Source organism: Pseudochaenichthys georgianus, chromosome 7 (genome assembly GCF_902827115.2).
Source record: "Pseudochaenichthys georgianus chromosome 7, fPseGeo1.2, whole genome shotgun sequence".
Classification (NCBI taxonomy): domain Eukaryota; kingdom Metazoa; phylum Chordata; class Actinopteri; order Perciformes; family Channichthyidae; genus Pseudochaenichthys; species Pseudochaenichthys georgianus.
The window spans coordinates 2,422,737-2,446,398 of record NC_047509.1 but is presented as its reverse complement, the minus strand read 5'-3'; the positions used below and the strand labels follow the sequence as shown (position 1 = coordinate 2,446,398).

At 41.2% G+C, this 23,662-nt stretch overlaps 1 protein-coding gene across 1 annotated transcript; it reads right to left on the bottom strand.

The window, feature by feature from the left end:
- Window positions 1-1,810: 1,810 nt before the first annotated feature.
- Window positions 1,811-22,769, bottom strand: plp2b (proteolipid protein 2b). The gene is made up of 5 exons (XM_034088226.2): window positions 22,347-22,769; window positions 6,936-7,091; window positions 6,134-6,232; window positions 3,833-3,929; window positions 1,811-3,501 (listed from the first exon to the last, which is right to left on the bottom strand). The coding sequence occupies exons 1-5, from the start codon at window positions 22,443-22,445 to the stop codon at window positions 3,488-3,490; spliced, it is 465 nt and encodes a 154-aa protein (XP_033944117.1). The 5' UTR covers window positions 22,446-22,769; the 3' UTR covers window positions 1,811-3,487.
- Between the last annotated feature and the right edge of the window lie 893 nt (window positions 22,770-23,662).

Below are 23,662 nucleotides of genomic sequence, written 5' to 3'. Positions count from 1 at the left end.
GCGAGAGCTTGGGATGGTGAGAAGTCCTACGGACGAAGAGCGGAGGGTGCGGGAGGGGGTGTACTCCTGAAGGAGGTCAGAGATGTAGATGGGGGCAAGGTTATGGACAGCTTTGTATAGGAGTAGAATGTTTTTGTAGTCAATACGGTAGCGTACAGGAAGCCAGTGTAGCTGAGTGAGAATGGGAATACTATAATATATAGAATAGTATACATTATATTCCCTATAGTGAAGACAGTGGATCATTATGTTATCTGACTATAGACTAATATTAGAATACAATTTGAGGGAGGGGAGACCAGGTGTATTGTTACAGTGGATGAAGGGGGTGGGGGTGGGAGGGGGGGGTCTAAAGTCAACGATGAATCTTGATTGGGCCACATTTGACCCCGAGTGACCCACAACATGCTGCCGGGTCTCCCCGGACTCGAACACCAAATGATAAACCTTTTGTTTTAGAGACCTTCAAAACTTGGCTAAAATGGTCAAAATCAGTTTTGAAGTGTTTAGGTGTTGTGGAGGATATCATGAAGCCTTGTTCCGATACAAAAAAACAAGAACGAAGTTATTATATAATTTTAACTTGAAACGGGTCACGGGAGACCCGAACACCACGTAAGGGTAAAGCTGTGTGCAACATAATGTAGAACATTGTAGAACTAAATGTGACCTTAATGCAATCAAAACTGAAACACATAGTTTGGTCATAAGACCAATAATGTAAAACAGTCTCCTGATATTTTATTAATATGTTTACAGATAGTGTTGAAGTGGGTTAATATATGTATTTATTTTTTAAATGTTGAAGTACTTATTCGAATAGACAATTTATTACAAGTACTTGATTTTTGGAAATGTGTGCAAGTATAAAACATGAATTAAACTTTTAGTTTTATGTAGGCTTACTGGAAAACACTAATGTAATATAAATAACATTATTTAAAGATCGCACCTAATTTGAAACGGTTATAACAGAACAATATCATAATTTATAGGGCTTTTTATCATGCTATTTTTAGGCCTTAGCATAGCTCTCGGATATATAAAAATATATATATATATATAGCAAAACATGTCTATGAAGTGTTGATAACAAATAAAAAAGGAGGGGTCTGAGCTCATGCGGGACCCGGCAGCTACTGAAACGCCATATCATGGATTACCAAGGATTCTCTCTGAAACAGTCTGGAGCTCAAAGGCTTTCTCTCTTGCCGGTTACACCACAAGGTGAGTTCCTTTCTACTTCCTGCTTCTTCACACACATGCTCTCCAGTACAGGTTAGCTCTGAGTGTTAGCGATGCTAATGTAAACACCGACCATATTACGTCCAAAACAGTCGGGCATTGTTTCTGATAGCAACTTTTCTGATTGGGCCGTGGGTCCACATTTCAGATATCACGTCATATCGGACGCAAATCTGGATCAGCTCCGTTGTTCCCCGTTTTTAGAGATTTGGGTACGGAGGAAAAGAGAGGGGGTTTTATTTTCTGACGCCGGGGACACATGTTTATGTATAAAACACATCAAAAAGTGCATTTTGCAGGATAGGTCCCCTTTAAACAATGTGGTATTAACATTTCCAAATGGGTTTCTTGTAAAAAATGAACAGATTATTTCTTAATGCAAAACGTTGTTGTTTCTCAAAATGAAAACATTTTGTTTTAATTGTTTGTTTGCTTAAAGTTATTATTTTTTTGTCTTGAGTACTTATACATTAAAAACGTGTTATATGTTTTTTGTTTATTTCATTTAATATTATTATAACATTGTTGGTTTTCTAAGTGAACAATATAAAAGCACAAACACAGATTTTCTTTGTAGTAACAATGGCTTTTATTTCCCAAAGCAAGGCTGCTTTGAATTTAGAAATTACAAACGGCAGACTCTTGTAAAGCATGTTAGAAAAAAAATGATAATCATAACAAGGCAACGTTTTACTTAAATAACCACGAAAGGGAAGAGGAAACGGTTACAGAGAGTATTAAAACTGTGACATTCACATCAGAAAATTCTACCTATTGTTCCTCTTTCTGTGTGCCTCTTCAAAAAGAAAGTTTATTTCACTACTGGACTGTAAAAAATGTTAAAAGAAAACTATTTTGCACATTAAAAAAGGAAGAAAATAAAACAACCTGAGCAAAAATCAAAGTGGAGGATGACACTGTGCTTAAAATGAGGAACGTGTTAACGGATACTGAATTAGTGCAGCCAGAATACTGCTGACGAATGACTGGAGGACACTTCAAGAATATAAGAAGAAGAAACTGGTTAATTTGACTTTAAGGCACCGTACACACTCTAAAGAGCAAAGATTAGATAACAGTGTTTGGCAAACCACTGGAAACACTGAATTACGATGTTACACCTAAACTACCCATCCACGTGTAAAACTACTACAGCGGTCCATTAACAGGAGACATGTGTATTAAACAACCATTGCCTAGTATGTACAGTTTCCCTTTCTTAATCAGAGGTACATTGAGTGGTGCAGTGAAGACGTATTTGTGTAGTCCGACCCTGAAGGCAGCATCTCCCTGGTTCCCTCGACTCAAAGTCAAAGTCAATGGGATTTTGGAATATTGCAGAAAGTATTCTTACATGTTTTGTTCAGCAGGATAAACTCCGAATATTGACTCTACTTTTTTAATAGCTGAAACTTAAACGCAATCCCCAGAAGTAAAAAGGTTATTGAGGACGGTCACATGACTTCTCATCACCACCGCTAAGCTAAAGGCGGCTAAGGCGAAGTCTAATTTAGACACGTATTAGCAACCATGTTTTTTAATTCACCAGTGGCTATTAACCGACGTATTTGATGGGCCCAATTCTTAGGTTCTTATTTTGTGTCTCTACTGGGACATGTCTCCATGTTTTAATGTTCAAAAAGCTCTTTATTTGTCTCGTACTTCCTGTGCTGCAGCACCTCTTTTCACCCTCTGTCTGAAACCAGAGCCCAGTCTGCTCTGATTGGTTAGCTGGCTGACTCTGTTGTGATTGGTCAACCGCTTAGAGATGTCCCGCCCCTTAGTCTATGTGTCTGAGCGCTAGCCAATAGGATCGCGAGTGTTACATAGTGATTTCATAATGTTCCTGAGGGGGGGGGGGGGTGGATGAGAATCTCCAGGAAAGGGAAGACCCCCTAAAAGCATAATAGGTCCTCTTTAAAATCCCTTCAGCTTGTGTTAACCACAGACCTTATTTCAGGCTTCTAACAAAAACAGAAAAAAAAAACGTGACTTTGCGACGAGGGAACGGGGAGTGCTAAAATGCTAACTAATTTCTGGGTGTTAGGACTCCTTCCTGCACCACTCTATTGAGGTTGGAGTACAGGTTGATGTGCAGGCACAGATGTGCAGGCACAGATGTTCAGTACCGTCCACAGCGTACAGCGGCATTAAGCTGAGACCTCTTGATTTTCACTGTCCGTCGTCCTCTCTGATCCACGCCTCCATTCTGCACACAGTCCTCTTCAGTCCTGGCAGAGGTTTAAACTCTTTCTTCTGTATGGAAAAAGGAGATAATATATCAATGCAATTAACTTAATCGGAATTCTAAAAAATAATAATCTCCTGTTAACGATTGGATTACTTTCTGAATATAATCGTTTATATATTTGTGGAGAACAGGAACATTTCGATTCAAAATGGTTTCAGTTTCATCAAATTATACAAATATATTCACACTTTCTTTTGCAGTTGTTAGTAACATTTAAAAATAAATAACGCTTTTTTTTAATGTTTGATTTTGAAATGAATGTTGCGAGTGAATAATTTAGACGACTGATCTCGTCTTGTTTGCAAAATAACGTATCAAACACGTGGTTTCTCTCACCGGTGGAGGCTGCCGTGTGCTGCCTGGTGCCCTTGATGTGCAGGAAGATGGTGTAGGTGTCGTAGGCAAACAGCAGACCCGCGATCAGACCGAAAACCTGAGGATCAAACATCAGAGTCAGAACAGGTCTCTAGAAAAAAACCACTTAAATGTTATTTGCATGAAACGTATCTGTAAAACCGAAAAGCAACAACAGAACAAAAACAGTCCATCACAATATCAGAGAGCACAGAGTCGTCTTTGCAGCTTCTTTCCATGAGGCTGGTTGAGTATCTCCGATTGCATTCATAATACAATCAGTGGCTTTCTGCCTCCCACTCTGCCTCTGGCTTCCCTGCACTCTAAATTACTTCCTCTCTTGTCTCTCTTTTTCGCATCCTCTATATTCATGACTTGAAAGGGAGTAGAAAAACGCACTTTAAAATGTTATTGTGATTATTTTCTCACTGGTGCATTTTGTGTTTTTAGTATTCTAGCAGAAAACTGAACATACATTGATAATACATGTATTGCAAGCGGTATTGTTATTACATATGTTCTCATTGTACCCATCATTCGTAGCTACAGTAAAATCAAACCTGCTTGAAACCTTGCTTTCCAGGTGAAGACACATTATGGCAGTAATGCTCAAATGAACGAGTCACATTGAACACATCACTGTTGGTTAAATGCACAATATGTAAATAGCGGCCACTAGGGGTCTCTCAACTAAACTGTAAGGAAAGCTGGAGGTTTCACGTCTTCATTCGTTCGACCAAAGGTCCCAAATACTTAGCTGATAAGAAGAATGATAAAAGATGTATTCAACAATTGTATTGCATATTTGACTGATATCTGCATCCCTATCTATCTTTCTGTTTTGATTGCGTCCTTTTGAGTTCAGGCCGATGCTCAATCCATACAAAGAATTTGAGCCGCATTGTAATGCATCATTTCATCATATCGTGCATCCATAGCTACAATACATTCAAACATGCTTGAAACGGCACTTTCAAAATGTAATCATCAAACTTGTATTTTGTATTAATTGGTGCATCTTCTGTTCTATTCGGTCAATAAAAGAATGCTGGACATTTCTTTCAACTTTTATTTTTTGAAACAGCAATTTGTTTCCCCTCACACCGTGCATCACTAGCTATGATAATGCCAGACCTGCTTTAAAACGTTTGCTCTCATCCTCGCGATAGACATTTCTAAAAATTATTTTTAAAGTTGAAGTAGAAATCAGCTCCTGTAAAAATGTTTATGAAGCTCAGGGAGACCGTTTCCCACGCTCTCAATCACAATTCTCTCTCACTCACTCGCCCTTCCATTACATTACATGTCACTTGTTAGACGCTTTTATCCAAAGCGACTTACAGACGGAGTCCAGAACAAATGTCCTCACGGGGACAATAAAGTATATCGTACTCAATACTGTGGGCAATCCCCACAGGAGAAATTTGCGGTGAAGTGTCTCAGGGACTCAACGACATGCAGACTGCAGTGGGACTCGAACTTGCCATCCCCTGATTCAAGGTTCAGCTTCCTTCAATAAGCAAGGGCGCGTCGTATCATACCCCCAGTAGACCAATCACCAATCAGTCCCGTCACAACGTTTACATCTGCTCTTCTCTCCCTCGCCAGCATCGTTCAGAGAACTGATGACACCCACCTCCTCCACCTCCAGTCATCGGGGCCAGGGCCAGGCTAGCCCCGAAGAACCCTCATCATTAAGGACCCTTCAGCACTTCACCAGCACCAGTGTCTAGACCCAAAATGTATATTACCCCTCGGGCAATAAATATGCTATCAAACTCGCGGAATAAGTCTCTCCTGATTGAGATATTGTTCTTTTATATTGTTGCCTTTTGTGTTCAGTTTAATGCTCAATTTATTGAACAAAAGACTGTCGAATATAATTTCCTTTTTTTATATGCAACGCTTTTTTTTGCATAATCTTGAAAATATAGAAAATAGTCCAATACAATGGATGCATATTTTCCTCACTTCCTGCAGCCATTGCAAAACTAAAATGTAACCTGCTTGAGAACAGATGCTCATCTCTCGTAAACACGTCGTAGACTTTCTGTGAGATTGTGACAGAAGTCTTGTGATGCTTCCTCCACTAAAACAGGAAGGAAGCGTGAGATTTCAGATTGTCGTATTACTCAACTCTGACTCAGAGCCTTCCACGGAACAGTCGGATCGTTTCATCCGTTATACGTTTCCACACCTCCATAAACGCTGATTCATCGGTAATGATTGTCAAAGCAAGCAGTAAAACGGTTCCAGTTTTAATCTCAAGGCTGCTTCACTGACCCCGCCTGCAATGCGAGCGCCGTCACCGGATCCTCCAATCACCGACACCAGGGTGACGACGATGTAGAGCACGGCTCCGATAGTGGCACGGATCAGATCCTGAACAGAAGGACAAGATAACACACTGAAAGTATCTTCCAACATGAGAGTAGCATGCTAACAGAGGTATCCCAACTGTAGCTGTGAACATGACAGGATGTGTGATGACCTGGAAGAGCATCAGGACTGTTTGAGGCAGATGATAGCTATGTGATTAACATGATGACTCAGCCTCTATGGAGAGAGACATCAAGCATGCTCATTTCTGACGTGGAGCTAATCTGAAGTAAACATTGAATACTGCTTTGTATTCCTCCATCTTGTGACTGTGTGACTCCCTCTCTTGGATATCAGCAAGTGAAGGACACTGCTCAGGAACTAGCTGATGCTCTGTATGTGATGACTCCTTCCTTTCTGGAGAGGATCACAGATACATGGGTCCTGAGGTTGAAGCTCAAGCCGGGGACCAGGGAGACTTTTCTAACACAAAGTGTTGTTTAACTGTGTGTGCGTGTGTGTGTGTGTGTGTGTGTGTGTGTGTGCGCTATGTGTGCGTGTTATGTGTGTGTGTGTGTGTGTGTGCTATGTGTGTGTGTGTGTGTTATGTGTGTGTGTGTGCGCTATGTGTGTGCACGCACAATAACACTCTTCAGGTCAGTGAATACGTTAAATCGATTAAATCATGTTTTTTGTCTGAACCGAGTTAAATATAAATCAGGGTTCTGTGTGTGTGTGTGTGTGTGTGTGTGTGTGTAGCACTCACGGTCCAGACCCAGTTGACCACGAGGATCTGCTTGTCGATCTCCATCATGAAGATGACGAAGAAGAGGATGGATACGATCATCTCGCAGATGGGCACCGCGGAGTATCCTCCGTAGTGAGAGGACGCGAAGCAGATGATGACGATCAAGCTGACGACCTGAAGAGAGGACAGGGTGGGGAAGGGACCACGAACAGATCAATGCACGCTTCTGAGAACGGGGCAGATATCCCCGGGTACGTGAAGGGAAATGTTTTGTCATAAAAAGTAGTTGTGTTTATAGAAGTTGCTGAACCTGAATTAGTCAAGACAGCTTCTCCACAGCGGGTCGGAACCGTCATGGAGCCAGGGGCCGGCAGATACATTAAAACAAAATCGCGGACCGGCTGTCAATTTTAACTGATTTTAATATTTACTCTCCAGCAGCAGCAACAAGTAACAGCCTGAACAAACACTAGAACAATATGCACCCAAAACATTAACAACGTTTAAAAAAGAACCGGTGTCGTTTTTTGGTTTTTCGGAAAACCGACGTCATTCAGTTTTTAAACCAAAACGGGAAAACAGATAAATCAACGTTTTGGTTTTGTTTGTATGATTTACGAATAATCCAGTGATGGGAAAACGAGGAGAAGGCGCATTATGAAGGGTGTGTGTCTGGCATTTGTTTTCAGAAGATATTATGAAAGTGACGTTCGTTCCGAACACACACACACACACACACACACACACACACACACACACACACACACACACACACACACACACACACACACACACACACACACACACACACACACACACACACACACACACACACACACACACACACACACACACACACACACACACACACACACACACACACACACACACACACACACACACACACACACACTACACACACACACACACACACACACACACACACACACACACACACACACTACACACACACACACACACACACACACACACACACACACACACACACACACACACACACACACACACACACACACACACACACACACACACACACACACACACACACACACACACACACACACACACACACGGCCCCTCCCCGTCGCTATATTACGTACAGGGTACCCCTTTCCCGTCATTTTCTACGGGCAGGGCGTCCCATAGACCTTCATTGCGGACAGCGGACCCTTTGCCCGTCAGGCTTCTACGGGCAGGGCGTCCCATGGACCTTCATAATGCCTATTTTAAGGTTCATTTGGCCATTAAAATGCGTTTTGATCTCATTTTATGCGAGTAATGAGTTTTTATTTCTGATTATTTGTGCAGTACATGTACATGATGTTTAGTTTGCTAGTTATGACGAAGATTACTTCATGAATGTGTACACATTCATGGTTGCTAAGGTGGTTGCTATGGACGCTGCAACAGCTCCCAGACCACGTGATCAACAACAATGGCTGTCCTTCGTGTTATTCTCGGTGGAAAAATGCCTATTTTAAGGTTAATTTGGCCATTAAAATGCGTTTTGATGTCAGTAACACCTCCGCGGCCCGGCAGTAACACCTCCGCGGCCCGGCAGTAACACCTCCGCGGCCCGGGGGTTGGGAACCCCTGCTCTACAGTACTTGCAGATGCCACACATTTGAATATGGTAACTACTATTTGATTGGATGCATGGGGTTTTCAAAAATAAAGGCGTGTCTGAAAGTATCTTTCTAAATAAAGTTGAATTTCAAAATAAAGGCAAACAATGATGCTATTGGATTGTTGACCATTGATCAGATGTAGATCCCCGGTGAAAGAAGAATGGAAAGACTTAAAAAATACTTTTGGAAACATTTAAGTTAATGGGGCTTCATTTTAAGAGAACAAAACAATATGAAAACATCCTTCATACAAACTTTCACACTACTTCTGCAGAATAATCCACGTGTCATTTGCCTGGTTGTACATACTTCCCCAAAAAACTACAGATATGATATTTAAAACACTTGAGGTGAACCGTCGTATGCTTGTGCAACTCGTGCCTGCAATAGAGCGGTGCAGTGACAAGGCCTAAAACCCGGAAGTGGGTTAGCATTTCACCACTTCCTGTTCCCTCGTCTCAGAGCCAATGGGATCTCTCCATAGGATTTTAGAAAATAGCTCGAAATAAGGTCTATGGAAAACGAACCTGTTTGATAAATACACGTTTTGTTCAGCTGGATGATCTCCACATGTCTGCCCTACTTTTATCATTTTCTAATCGTAAATCTAGTCCCCAGAAGCTAAATGCTAACGTTATGCTATAAAGGAGCTACAGCAGGGTCGCTGCTTCAACGTCACGCCGACTTCAGATCCAGATTCAAACACAGATTCTAGATGGAACGAGTTGAAGCGTTAGTTTGAACACTCTGCAGGAGGCAGGGACTTGCTTTCAAGCAGAACAGAAACTAACTCAGAGGAGTGTTCACGTGTTCGGCGTAATGACGTACAACGGCCTCCACGACTTCTGGAGTCCTATTCAGCCACTTGGTATTCAACCATCGTTTTTCAGACACGTCAACTCTTCAGAAATCCCCAGTGGGGTCCCTGCTGATGATTTAATGTCGTAGAACAAAACGTGACCCGTCTCTTCAATGTGTCTCAACCACAGACCTTAGTTCCAGATATTTTCCTAAACCCTATGGAGAGATCCCATTGGCTCTGAGACCAGGGAACAGGAAGTGGTAACATGCTAACTTACTTCCTGCACCACTCGATTGCTTCTGGTGCAAAAGTAATACTTTTCTCCAGATCATAAAACCTATTTTCTTTGATTCTTTGTCCACTGTGAAGCCATGCAGCCTCGAGGCAACACGGTTAGGTCTTCCTATAAGAGTAAGGCCAGATAGGAACAAGACTAATATTTCTCCACTATGAGACGGTGCCGCTCTCTTGATAGAACAGCTGTAAAGCACCAATCCTCTCCATGCTCAGTTTCAAAGGCCAGTCGGACAGTCAGTCGTCCACACAGAGCGTCACTGTTCCAGCCTCTTCACACAGACTCTGCCAGGGGAGAACTATGTGTGCGCCGCTCCTTCCGAGATTAACAGCATGTGTTTGTTTGTGCCATCCTCGTCCGATTCTTCCATATGAGGGAAAAAGTCTGCCTGCATTCCTCTCGGTGCATTCCTCTGAAACGCTGAGAAGCTGCCAGCGTTCAGACATCATAAACCGAGGCAGCCCACGACCCTGAACAGAACCAGGGCCACGGGTTATTTTCTATCGAGCTATTGTCGAAGAGCGTGGGTAGAAGCATTCACACGGGGACACATGGCAGCTGTGGGGGAGTGGAGGTCTACCCACTACATCATGTTACTGTCCTTAAACACAGCTTCCTCCACTCTGACCTCCACATGTATGCTCTGACACTGTGACGTCTGTGCATGTGACGTAAGAGCTGCAACTAAGGACCATTTTATTTGTAATTAATCTGCAGATTTATTGTATTTCTTAAACTCAAGGGTGTTTATAATTGTTCTTTGTGTGAAAGGCCCTGTTCTGAATATAGCAAACATGTCATATTTATTACAATATATTATATTTTTAAAAAAGAATACAGTAAAATCAACAGATTTGTTTGAAAACGTAATTAAAATCATGAGAAATAGTTGCAAATTAAGTTTCTTTTAATCGACTAATTTCTTTATCATGGCGGTTTTTAAACAGCAAATTGAAACGTAATTTGTTTCCACTGTTGACTCTTCTTACCCGGCATTTCTCTGCACATACTGTATCAGCATTTAACACATTGTACATCGTACATCAAATGTATAATAGTAGTTGAATTAAATGATCAAAATGTTGTACTTTTTATTTTAAAATAGTATTTTACAATAGTTTTGATAGAAGTTCTTTATTTGCTTTTACTTCACAACCCATTTTACTGTGTGTGTGTGTGTGTGTGTGTGTGTGTGTGTGTGTGTGTGTGTGTGTGTGTGTGTGTGTGTGTGTGTGTGTGTCATACCAACATGTACCAAAGCAGATTCTGTATAAATGTAATTCTACTTGGTAATAATAATAATAATAATAATAATAATAATAATAACTTTGATTGACATAGCGCCTTTCATTAACCCATTGCGACAATGGGGGGGGGGGGGAGTTAATGTTGGAAGGCTATGTTGAACAGATTAGTTTTCAGGGTTGATTTGAAGATGTTCAGAGACGGGGCGTTACGGATTTCAGCAGGGAGGGAGTTCCAGGGGGGGGGGGGGGGGGGCAGCGACACTGAAGGCACGGCCCCCGAAGGCGTGAGTCAATAAACCTGATTCTGGTTCAGATTATAGCGATGAAGTGTTTGGCAAAGATATATTTTCCGACACCTCAGAGTGTGAAATCTGTGCCGTCTGAATGTAGCACACACACACGATGCAACTGACAGCATTACATCTGTCACTCTGCTGCCCCCCCACTCACAACTGTTACACACACACACACACCCACACACACACGGCCCGATGCATCAGAGCTTCATGTGTTCTGGAGCCTGGCACCGGCTGCACAAAGAGGCTCTGTGCAGCCGGGTCAGAGAAACACCCTCTGCTCACAAGAGACCCTCAGAAGAAGAAGAAGAGCCGCCGAGATGTTGAAACAAGGAGCGCCAAACGGAGGACATTAATCATTTAGATTATTTACACTTTTACTTAGAAATATCCCCCTTTTATTTGTCCTGTCAGCGTTTTGTTTACATATTTATTTATTTGTAAATGTTGTGTTATTTCTGCCTTACGTTTACTGAGTGGTTATCTGTTGATAACTTTTGGAATATTTTATTGTTTTCTGCTATTCCATGAAATCATGTTAATACATTTTGACTGATATTCCAATTGATACACAATATTTAAAGGAAATGATCTCTTTTGCTTCCTTATTATCAAAAATGTAATAACAAAGCAAACTCAGTCCACTACCAATATCCCCCTTCTATGTATCTTCATTGCATAGATTTATGTTTAAAGTGGACCTATCATGCTGTATTGGAAACATATTGTAGCGCCATACCTATACGAAACATGTCTGTGAAGTGTTTTGCTTAACATACCAAACAGATCACCCGTTGTAGCCACGCCTACTGCTGCTCAAACCCCTCTTTTGCAGCCCTGTTAGAGAAACGAGGATCTTGGGTCCTTAGCTTGAAAATAAAAATAGAGGAGGCGGAGCTAATGCCTGATCAGAATTCTACCGGAGATAAAGTTAAATTCTGCTGTGATAAAACGCCATCCTGTTCTAAACCACATCAAGGATTATTTCTGAAACAGTATGGAGCTCAAATGCTTTTTATCTTGCGGGTTTATCACAAGATGAGTTCCTTTTTTATGTCTTGCTTTTTAAAAAACACATGTGCTCTCCAGTACAGGTTAGCTCTGAGTGTTAGCGATGCTAATGTAAACAAAGACGAGATTACGTCCAAAACACATCAGGCATTGTTTCTGATAGCAACTTTCTGTGGGTCCGCTGCCGATTTGACGTCAGATCGGCAGCAAATCTGTATCCGCTCGTTGTACCCCCGTTTTTAAAAGATTTGGGTACGGAGGAAAAGAGAGAGGGTTTTATTTTCTGACGCTGCGTGAGTTCCCCGACACACCGGGGACACATATTTATATAAAAGACATCAAAAAGTGCATTTTGCATTTTAGGTTGGAAGAATATGCAATGAAAATATAAAAAAATAATAGAATAAATACAAATAAAATAAATAAATACAAATATTTATGCAAAACATAAGTTAAAATAAGAATATGCAATAAAAAGATAAAATAAAATGTAATTGTTTTTTAAACATGAGAAGTTAAAGTGAAATGTTCAATACAAAAGAAAAAACAACAAATATTAAGATAAACATAAGAAATTAAAGTGTATAGTTTCATATATTTTTCATTTACCAAATATTGTTAATTCTGCCTTTGAATATTGCACTACTAGCCAATTCAGTCATTTCTATTAAAGTCCTCTAACTGTGCAGCCAATGTTTTCCCCACAGCGGAGGATCACATCAGTATAATGAGCCGCTCTTTTAAAAAGTGACTGGAGGGAAATGATTCGGCTAATTATAGTCGGCAGCAGCAACATGAGAGCCAAGAGCTGCGTGTCCACGGTGCAGATACACACCAAACAGCAACCGTTGCTAGGGAAGTCACTCACAATTTGGGCCGTTTTTTCACACTTTCCGCGGCTCGGTAAAGCGAGCACCATGTGTGCTTAGAGCAACATGGAACGTTCAGTTTAGTCATTATCCGGAAAATCCATCTACCACACGTTCCCTTTCTTCAATAGCTCTAAAACAAGCTCTCCAGTCATGTCACCACTTTGCATTCATGCTATCAACCACGGGGCGAAAGATCAACTCTGAGCATGACTCACGCGACTCATCTCTACCGGCTGAATGGCACACAGGAGTTTGTTCTGCACGGGGTGTGACGATGTTGTGAAGCTTCAACATGTTCACGTAAAGTCATGCCTGAAGACAGCCAGAATAAAAGACTCAAAATGTCATCTAACAAGAAGTGGAAACATGTTGTCACAGCTCGCTGAATCATTCCTGCAGACTTTTGGCTCGTTAGCTGGGAAACTTAAAGAGGCCACACCAAGGTATTTGGGGTTTCCCTCTCCTGTAGTGTGTTGCATCGGTTTGTGTGCATGTCAATGGTCTGCAAAGGCTACGAAAATGAAACGCCTCCATTAGACTCCTTTGTTTACTTCTGGAACAGAGTGACATCACTATGTAACACTGGCACTTCTATCGGCAAGCGCTCCAACACATTGTACGTGATAGGCTAAGGGGCGGGACATCTCTAAGCGGTTGACCAATCACAACAGAGCCGACCAGCTAACCGATCAGAACAGACTGGGCTCTGGTTTCAGACAGAGGGTGAAAAGAGGTGCTGCAGCACAGACAGTATGAGAGAAATAAAGAGCTTTCTGAACATTAAAGCATGGAGACACTACATACTGATATACACCTGAACATCAGCAGGAGAGGACTCTTTAAAGTAGAGACACTACATACTGATATACACCTGAACATCAGCAGGATAGGACTCTTTAAAGTAGAGACACTACATACTGATGAAAAAAAAAAAAAATCAGACAAAAGGAATTCCGTTGTTGTCTTTACTGTAACATGTTTAACAGTACAAACAACAAACAAGCATGTCATCACAACGACGTGGCCTTGAAGTGAAGTTGGTAATGGCCAGCTGTGCTGCGTCTTTCTCTGTAACCTCTTTGGCGTGCTTCGCACTCAAATGCGAACGCATTGTTGAGGTTGAGCTGTGATAGACCAACGTCTTTTCGCAGAGCTTGCATTTAACTTCCTTTGGACTTGTAAGTTCGAAGTAGTTCCACGAGGAGGAACTCTTTTTACCTGCCGCTTTGTTCATCTTTTGTCGCACGAGAGAGGGAGGGGGGGGCGGGGGTGGGGTCGGTGTGTAGCTGCTGCAGCAGCAGTCTGCTCTGCACGCAGGCTTCCTCCAAGTTTACAGTAAAACAAACTGGTGGTGTGACCAATGGCCATTTACAATTATTAATACCATTACTATTATTAGCATATACATATATATATATATATATATATATATATATATATATATATATATATATTTTGGTTGAAACTAAGCCAGAAAAAAAAAAAAAAAACATAAATAATAATAAAAAAAATTTAAATAATAAAAAAAATATATATAAATAAAATCGATTTTTAAAAATAATATTCGATTATGGAGACTGTAACGAATATTCGAATAATCGAATAATCGCTGGCATCCCTACTTTAAAGTAGAGACACTACATACTGATATACACCTGAACATCAGCAGGAGAGGACTCTTTAAAGTAGAGACACTACATACTGATATACACCTGAACATCAGCAGGAGAGGACTCTTTAAAGTAGAGACACTACATACTGATAAACACCTGAACATCAGCAGGAGAGGACTCTTTAAAGAAGAGACACTACATACTGACATACACCTGAACATCAGCAGGAGAGGACTCTTTAAAGTAGAGACACTACATACTGATATACACCTGAACATCAGCAGGAGAGGACTCTTTAAAGTAGAGACACTACATACTGATAGGAACCTGAACATGATGTCCTTTTTAAACAAAACCACAAACTAACGACTCGTTTAAGGCAGCAGAAGACCAGCAACTCCTGTGTTCTAGGAATATAAAATAACTTGTTTTTTTTCAATGGAGTCTTGAAGAGGCTCTTCTTCTACAAGCTGGATCTACTGTAGCTCATACACCGACTGTAAAAGTACCCCACCCCAATTAAAACACATCCAAACTATCCTTTTAAAATTCCCCGTTAGGTCAGACATAACGAGCAGTAATGCTATCTGCCTTCCTGTTTGCCTTCCTCCCTCTCCTGCACTGTAAACTATTTCAGACATGCACCGTCAGTGAGGACTTCCTTTCGCTTCCTCAGAGAAGACGAGTGGCAGAGGAAACCACACACTAATGAGTGTAGAGGAAGAAGTACTCAAACACTTAAGTGAAAGTAGTAGAACTAGGGTCAATCAATCAATGTTTATTTATATAGCCCAATATCACCAATATCACATTTGTCTCAGTGGTCTTCACAGTGTGTACAGAATATCAGTATGACAATACGACACCCTCTGTCCTTAGACCCTCTGTCCTTAGACCCTCTGTCCTTAGACCCTCACGTCGTACAAGGAAACACTTCCGGAGAAACCCCACAGTTTAAAGGGGAACATGGGAGAAACCTCGGGGAGAGCAACAAGGGTGTAGGTAGGATACTCAGTTAGAAGTGTACGTCCTGAATTCATAATCAAAATCAGGTAATACAAAACAATAGGGATGTCCCCATCACTTTTTTTGCTCCCGATCCGATTCCGACAATCTGCCGATACCGACTTTTCCCGATCCGATCTTTATGCAATGCATTAAGAGAGAAAAAAGGTAACAGATAACGGCTGGTCATCCAACGCGATGAAGTCAGCTATCTTGGCTGTTATTGTTTGGCCTTGTCTCTGTTCTGGGGCAGTTTCTCTTTCCTTTTGAAAGTCTCTGAAAGTGTCGGTTGTTTCAGTGCTGTTACCTGAGTGGCCGCTGTGTACTCGCAGTGTTGTTGTTGTTGTTGTTTGTTTCTCAGGTAGCGTATTAGATTGGTCGTGTTGAACGTAGCTCTGTTCTTTCCACCACGCGGAACCACCTTCTTGCAAACATTGCATCTGGCTGTTACACTGCCTTCGCTTTCAACTTTATAATACTTCCAAACTCCTGACATTTTCTCTGTTCCGACTCCCGAGTCACCAGCTGAACGTAGCCTCTCGTTGGCTTACTGCTACTATTAGACACTGCGCCCACTCTGTTGCCAGATTTCAGAGAAATAAGCAACCAGGTCTGAAAACAAGCCCAAAGAAAGCAACACATACATGATGTTGTGTCATTTTAAACCAAAACTAAGTCCTCAGGATGAATTTAAGACGTGAACATGGTCATTTTTGTTTTGCAACATTAAATTAATTTTTTTTTAAAAATTTTTAAAAAATCCCGATCCCCGATTTTTTTCTCCCGATTCCGATCTTTTCAAAATCACGTGATCGGCTCCGATCCCCGATCACTTCATCGGATCATCTCTACAAAACAATAAACATCCAAACTATTCATGCATTAATGAAGTAATCACTTTAATGTTGAAGCTGGTAAATACAGGTTAAGGTCACCCAGCGGTATTCGAGTAAACCTCACTTCTACCAGGTTGAGCACTGAAGTGAGGAACTCAACAATGCATCGATACATCGATACATATATAATATTAAAGATTGTAATGCATATGATATTGAAATGAGCCATACCACACCAGTTTAACTCATACTTAATGTACTTTGAGTGTATTTGGAGGCCCATTTTGTACTTTTACTTAAGCGCAATTCTAAAATGTAGAATTTCCATTTGATACGGAGTGTTTTTACACATTTGCATTGCTTCTTTCCCTGATGTAAAACTTCTTCCCGTCTGCAAGCAAGTCGTGTGTCGAGTGAACACACCGCTGAGAAATGCAAACACAAGCAAACAAGTAAAAGTGTGTTTTAGTTGAATTACTGTATGGTAGCTTGACCTATACTAATACTGTATATCGTAACTTATTAGCTGATTTTTATTTAGTTATATTATTTTTTTAAATCGGCAAAGAAGCTAATCCCTTAATATATGATTTCAAATTATTATCTTTATTTCAATATATTTTATTTAATTGTATTATATTCAAGCAACTGTTACCAACACCAATGTTCTCCTGGGGATAAATTACATTTTTATAAATCAGATTATTAAAATTATTTCAAATAAAATAGTAAAAAGCTGAAGTAATATAAATATTAAGTACACAGAATAGCTATTTCCACAACATTACCTTTAATATGAATAAAGAATACTTGATTTTCATGTTTTTTCACAAACAAATACATGTGAAGGCATTTCACTTACACATTATTAAATACTGTGTCGACGAGTAGTACAGTCCTGCATCATGATATATTCAATCATCAATATTCGCCTCCAATATGTAGTGGAAGAAAAGTATAAAGTAGTAGCATGAAGTGAATATACTGAAGGGAAGTACAAGTACCTCAAACGTGTACTTAAGCACAGTGTTGGAGACTCCATTGGTGTCCAGTGAAGCTTGAAGCTATGGGTGAGAGGTGTATGTGTATGTGTATGTGTATGTGTATGTGTATGTGTGTGTGTGTGTGAGTCCACACATTCTTGGTTCCCGGGGACAAACTTCACACACAGCCTGGAAATTCCATTAAGGCTAAAAAAACAAAAAACAAAGTAACAGTGGGAGGACCTGCGACCGACAGCTGAGATATACTGAGGGTGTTTCTCAATGTTGAGTAAAGCTGCTCCAGAGCCACTATTTCAAGGATGCTACGTCATCGAGTCCCACCGAAGGACTGTTCCAATGTCCAGGATCCTTGGAATTCTACCGAGGCCGGCGTCCTTCGTTGCGGGAAATTTCGAGGCTGCACATGTGTATCCTCCGCGGTCTTAAAATCCCCACAATGCTTTGCGCACGGACCAATTTCCAAAATCTTTGGCGGAAATGGCGCTCCATTTAAGGCGGGGCCTCGCATATGACGCACACCTGTTAGCCTGTTCCACCATTCTTCGTTTTCCGAGGCTAGGAAGGATTCTTGCATCGCTTCTGAAGGACCTGACTCCGAGGGACATGTCCTACCAAGGAAGCCTCCTCGACATTGAGAAACACCCTGAGTCCTTTGAGACGTGAGGACCTTCTTTACTTTACTTGTAAAAACTGAGGAAGTTAAATGAAGGGTAGTTTAACACTGGGTGTTTCTCAATGTCGAGGACGCTTGCTTGGTAGCACACGTCTTCCGAGTCACTTGCTTCAGAAGCGAGGCAAGAAGCCGCCAAAGATTTGGAAATTGGTCCGTGCGCAAAGCATTGTGGGAATTTTAAGACCGCGGAGTCTACACATGTGCAGCCTCGAAATTTCTCGCTACGAAGTACGCCGGCCTCGGTAGAATTCCAAGTATGCTGGACATTGGAACAGTCCTTCGGCAGGACTCGATGACGTAGTATGCTTGAAATAGTGGCTCTGGAGCAGCCTTCCTCGACATTGAGAAACACCCTCAGTAAGCCACTGTGAGAACGAGATCATGATAAAAAAATATATTTATAAAAATGCAGAAATTTAGTGAAGGTTTCCTGGTAAAGTGAGCACTGTTGGAATGTACATGTCATACTGTACTATTATCTATATATTACACGTATACTGCTCTATATCTCAATATTGTACTTTTTACTAGGGATGCACCGATCGATCGATAGATACTCACTCTCTACCGATCGATCGGTGCTCTCTAAACATGCCGATCGCATGATGTAAAATACATGACACTTTTCTCTGTGTGCGGCAAAGCAAGCTCGCCAAAATGGCTTCACCGGTCTGGCATTATCTTAAGGTGTCTGAAAAAGACAGTAAAATGGCGGTATGCAACGTGAAGCAGAAATCCTGCAGCTCCGCCCGCTGTGACGGACCGGTGAGCGGAGCGACACACAAGAGTTAGACGTAACACACTTAGCTGTTTTATCTACCTCTGGAACAAGCTACACTAGTTACACATATATTTATTCTTCACTGTCGGGTCACTCATTACTGGATCAGTGAGCTGCATGAGACACTGACCGGCTGTCAGGAGAGAGAGAGAGAGAGGAAAAGAGAGCGCTTCCGCTCATTTCTCCCGTGTTATTCTCCAAAGTGAATGTGAACTTGAATAATGTACATAATTTGAATGTATTGATTGTTGTTTGTTGTTTTAAGCTCCAGTGAATGAGCATTAACTGAGTTTAAACATCACTTTAAAATGGAAGATTTAAAGTGATGTTTAAATCTTCCATTTAGGCCCCGCCCACTCGGCGGTATCGGCCGATACTGATTCCAGCGATCGGCCCCGAAATTGGCGATCGGAGCATCCCTACTTTTTACTGCTAAAATGTAGCTACTATTGCACTTGTTTTTCCCCGGATAAAATTGGGGTTTGTGACCCCTTTTAAAAAAGGAAAGAAAAGAAAAATAATAGAAAATAGAATACAAATATTTATAGTAACATAAGTACAAAAAAAGGGAAATATAATTAAAATAATTATAATACATTAAACATGTAATTTAGAGTTGTCCCCTCTTCTTTGGCTGTACTATCTGATCAAAGGCAAAAACATAAAACAATAAATTTATAATGATATATTAGGTGAACTGTATGGGTCTGTTGGTGAATTACACACGACTACTATATACTGTAAACACTTGGCAGTATATAGTAAACAAAATAAGCTCCAGTTTAAGGTTAAGCTCACCCAGCAGTATTCGAGTAAACCTCACTTCTACCAGGTTGAGCACTGAAGTGAGGAACTCAATAATGCATCGATACATATATAATATTACAGATTGTAATGCATATGATATTGAAATGAGCCATACCACATAAGTTTAACTAATACTTAAGGTACTTTGAGTGTATTTGGAGGCCCATTTTGTACTTTAATTTAAGCGCAATTCTAAAATGTAGAATTTCCATTTGTTACGGAGTGTTTTTACACATTTGCATTGCTTCTTTCCCTGATGTAAAACTTCTTCCCGTCTGCAAGCAAGTCGTGTGTCGAGTGAACACACCACTGAGAAATGCAAACACAAAATGTTGGTCAAGGGCAGTATAAACAAAACATCCTCCCAGACAGGAAGAACACACACACACACACACACACACACACACACACACACACACACACACACACACACACACACACACACACACACACACACACACACACACACACACACACACACACACACACACACACACACACACACACACACACACACACACACACACACACACACACACACACACACACACACACACACACACACACACACACACACACACACACACACACACACACACACACACACACACACACACACACACACACACACACACACACACACACACACACACACACACACACACACACACACACACACACACACACACACACACACACACACACACACACACACACACACACACACACACACACACACACAACCTGATGATTCTGCTTCCGCCTAGGAGGAGATACGTAAAGCCAAGTCGGGGGAAACCCACTTTATGGTCCTTTCGACCAGCAGGACAGTGATTTGCTCTTCACCTTATTGAGGCTGTGGTAATAATGAGGACACGGCCGCCGTCACGTGGCCTGGTTCGCCCACATGACCTCCTTCATGTGCCATTAACGCTCAGCATTTGGCTCTTTGGTGCCAAATGAGAAAACGGTGGAGCTCCAGGAGTGACAGGTGGAAACCCTTAACCCCTGAGCCTGACCCCCCACCCCCCAGACCACATGCTGCAGGAACAAGACTGCTTTCACGATGAAAATAGCCAAATACCAGTGCTGGGAAAAGTATTTGGCCCTTGTGATTAAGGGAAAGTAGTAATACCACGGTTTAGAAATACTCGACAAGTGAAAGTCCTGCATTCAAGTGAAAGTGCAAAAGGATTGGCATTAAATTAAACTTTAAGGGTGTATACCAATATAACTCATTGCGTAGAATGGCCATGTGTTCAAAATAATATATAAATAGTAAACATATATAATCACTAGATATTTTTAGTAGTAAAGAGGCCCTACTATCCTTTGGGGGTTTCCCCTTTCCTCTGGTGTGTTTATATAGGTTTAACTTTTAGTGCATGTAAATGGTCTGCAAAGGCTTAAATCCCTGTGTTGCCTCTCCCCCCTGCCTGAAACGCCTCAATTGGACTCCTTTGTTTACAGAACATAGTGACATCACTATGTAACACTTGTTCTTCTATCGGCTAGCGCGTGATAGGCTAAGGTTGCCTGCAACTTACAGTGAAGTAAAAGTATAGGAGCGGAAAATGGAAATAGTCAAGTCAAATACCTCAAATGTGTACTTCTGTAAATGTACTTAGTTACTTTCCACCACTGGACGAAGGTAGGAGAAGAAGTACTTCAGTTCAAGTAGCGATACTACAGGATAAGTCATGTATTCAAGGTAGTACTCAAGTAAAAGTACAAAATACACTTAAGTAGCACAAGTAAAACTACTTACTACGCAGTATGGCCCATGTCAGATGATATAGGCTACATACAATTATTGAGCCATTAATGTGTTCATAGCTTTGGTAAACGTGGGTTTATTTTGAGTACTTATACTACTTGGTACTTAAACCTATAATAACACATCATAATTCATTAGTTGATTTATTTTTGTAATAATAATAATCACCGAAATTAACCTATTAATCCGCCTAAATCTACAAAGTAGCGGGTTACTATAATAATTGCTCTATTTTAGATACGAAATAAAGTACATCAAAATCGTACTTGAGTTGGCTTTATGTACTTAAGTTTGTTGTCCGACCCTGCCCAATAGTAAGACAAAAATCAATATGTAGGCTTCATTAAACCACTTTACTATGTATGAACTATGAATTGGTTGCAATGCTAGCCCCACACACACACACACACACACACACACACACACACACACACACACACACACACACACACACACACACACACACACACACACACACACACACACACACACACACACACACACACACACACACACACACACACACACACACACACACACACACACACACACACACACACACACACACACACACACACCACACACACACACACACACACACACACACACACACACACACACACACACACACACACACACACACACACACACACACACACACACACACACACACACACACACACACACACACAATGAGCAGGTTTGAACATCTCGCAGGGACAACAGTAGCTCCACAGTTTGCAGAGGTTCAGTGAACTTACTATTTCTGCAGCCAGGATCATTCCCTTCTGTGTGTTCACGTAACCCTTCAGCTTCTCCAGGCAGTTGGCCCCGGTGCTGGCTGCGTCTGTATCTCCCATGTTGTAAAATGTATCAAAACACCGAGTGTGTGTTCGTGTTGGAGCCTTTCTGCCCAGAAAACCGACGCGCGTAGAATAAGAAATGTATCGGAGCAACAGGAGGATTAGTAGTCCCTCTGTGGGGAGGTTTTTTCCGGATGAATCAACTTCTCCGAGGTATAAATCTCTGGGAAATGTTCAGTCACGACCACACCAGCTCCGTAGAAACGCTGCTTTCAGAGTGTTTGTGAGAGTGTTTGTGGAGGGAGCAAGGGAGGAGAAAGGGAGGGTTTAAGGAGCTGACAGAGGGGCGTTGGCTTTCACTTCTATCTCAAGGGGAGTGTGTGTGTGTGTGTGTGTGTGTGTGTGTGTGTGTGTGTGTGTGTGTGTGTGTGTGTGTGTGTGCGCGCGTGCGTGCGTGGGTGGGTGGGCACCGTGCTGGCACCACCGAGACGTGTGATGCCTTCAGGTGCTCCTCGGAAACTATAACCTGTTGCATCTGTTACCGTACATGTGGCTGAAATTCATTCCAAATGTAAATAGTAACACATATTGGCCAGCTAGACATATTTAAACACATTATTAGGATTTGTATCAATCATAAGGAACGTAATAAAACATAAACATAACGACAAGTTAGCTTTATATATGATGTTGTCTTTAAATGGCTGCTGTGTATTGTATTCAGCATGGGCGTCACTTTCTAAGAAATGGTGGTGGAGAAATGTTTCTCCAGATATAACATCAGCATATCAGAAGACAAGATTGCATAGACCTCTGGACCACCAATGTGTAAAACGAATTATATTTAGGGCTGTCAAGCGATTACAATGTTTAATCAGATTAATCACAGCTTAAAAATTAATTAATCATGATTAATCACCATTCGAACTATGTCCAAAATATGCCATTTATTTATGTATATTGTTGGGAATGGAAAGATTAATGAAAGAAGGCGGATATATCAATTTAACATACAGTATGTATGTATGTTTATTATAACATTGTTCTGTGTGTCAAAATGAAAGACAGCCCACACACCTATCAATCATCAAACCGTGGGGTCTTATTTCATTACGTGTTGATTTCTATCAACACGTATAGCCTGAGATGTACTACCGCAAAAGTATTCTCAGTCGGGACTTCCTGCAACAACAACACGCTGTTATCTTGATTCTGATTGGCCAGAAGACATTATCAAAGATGTTCTATTGAGAAGACGATCACTACGTGACAAA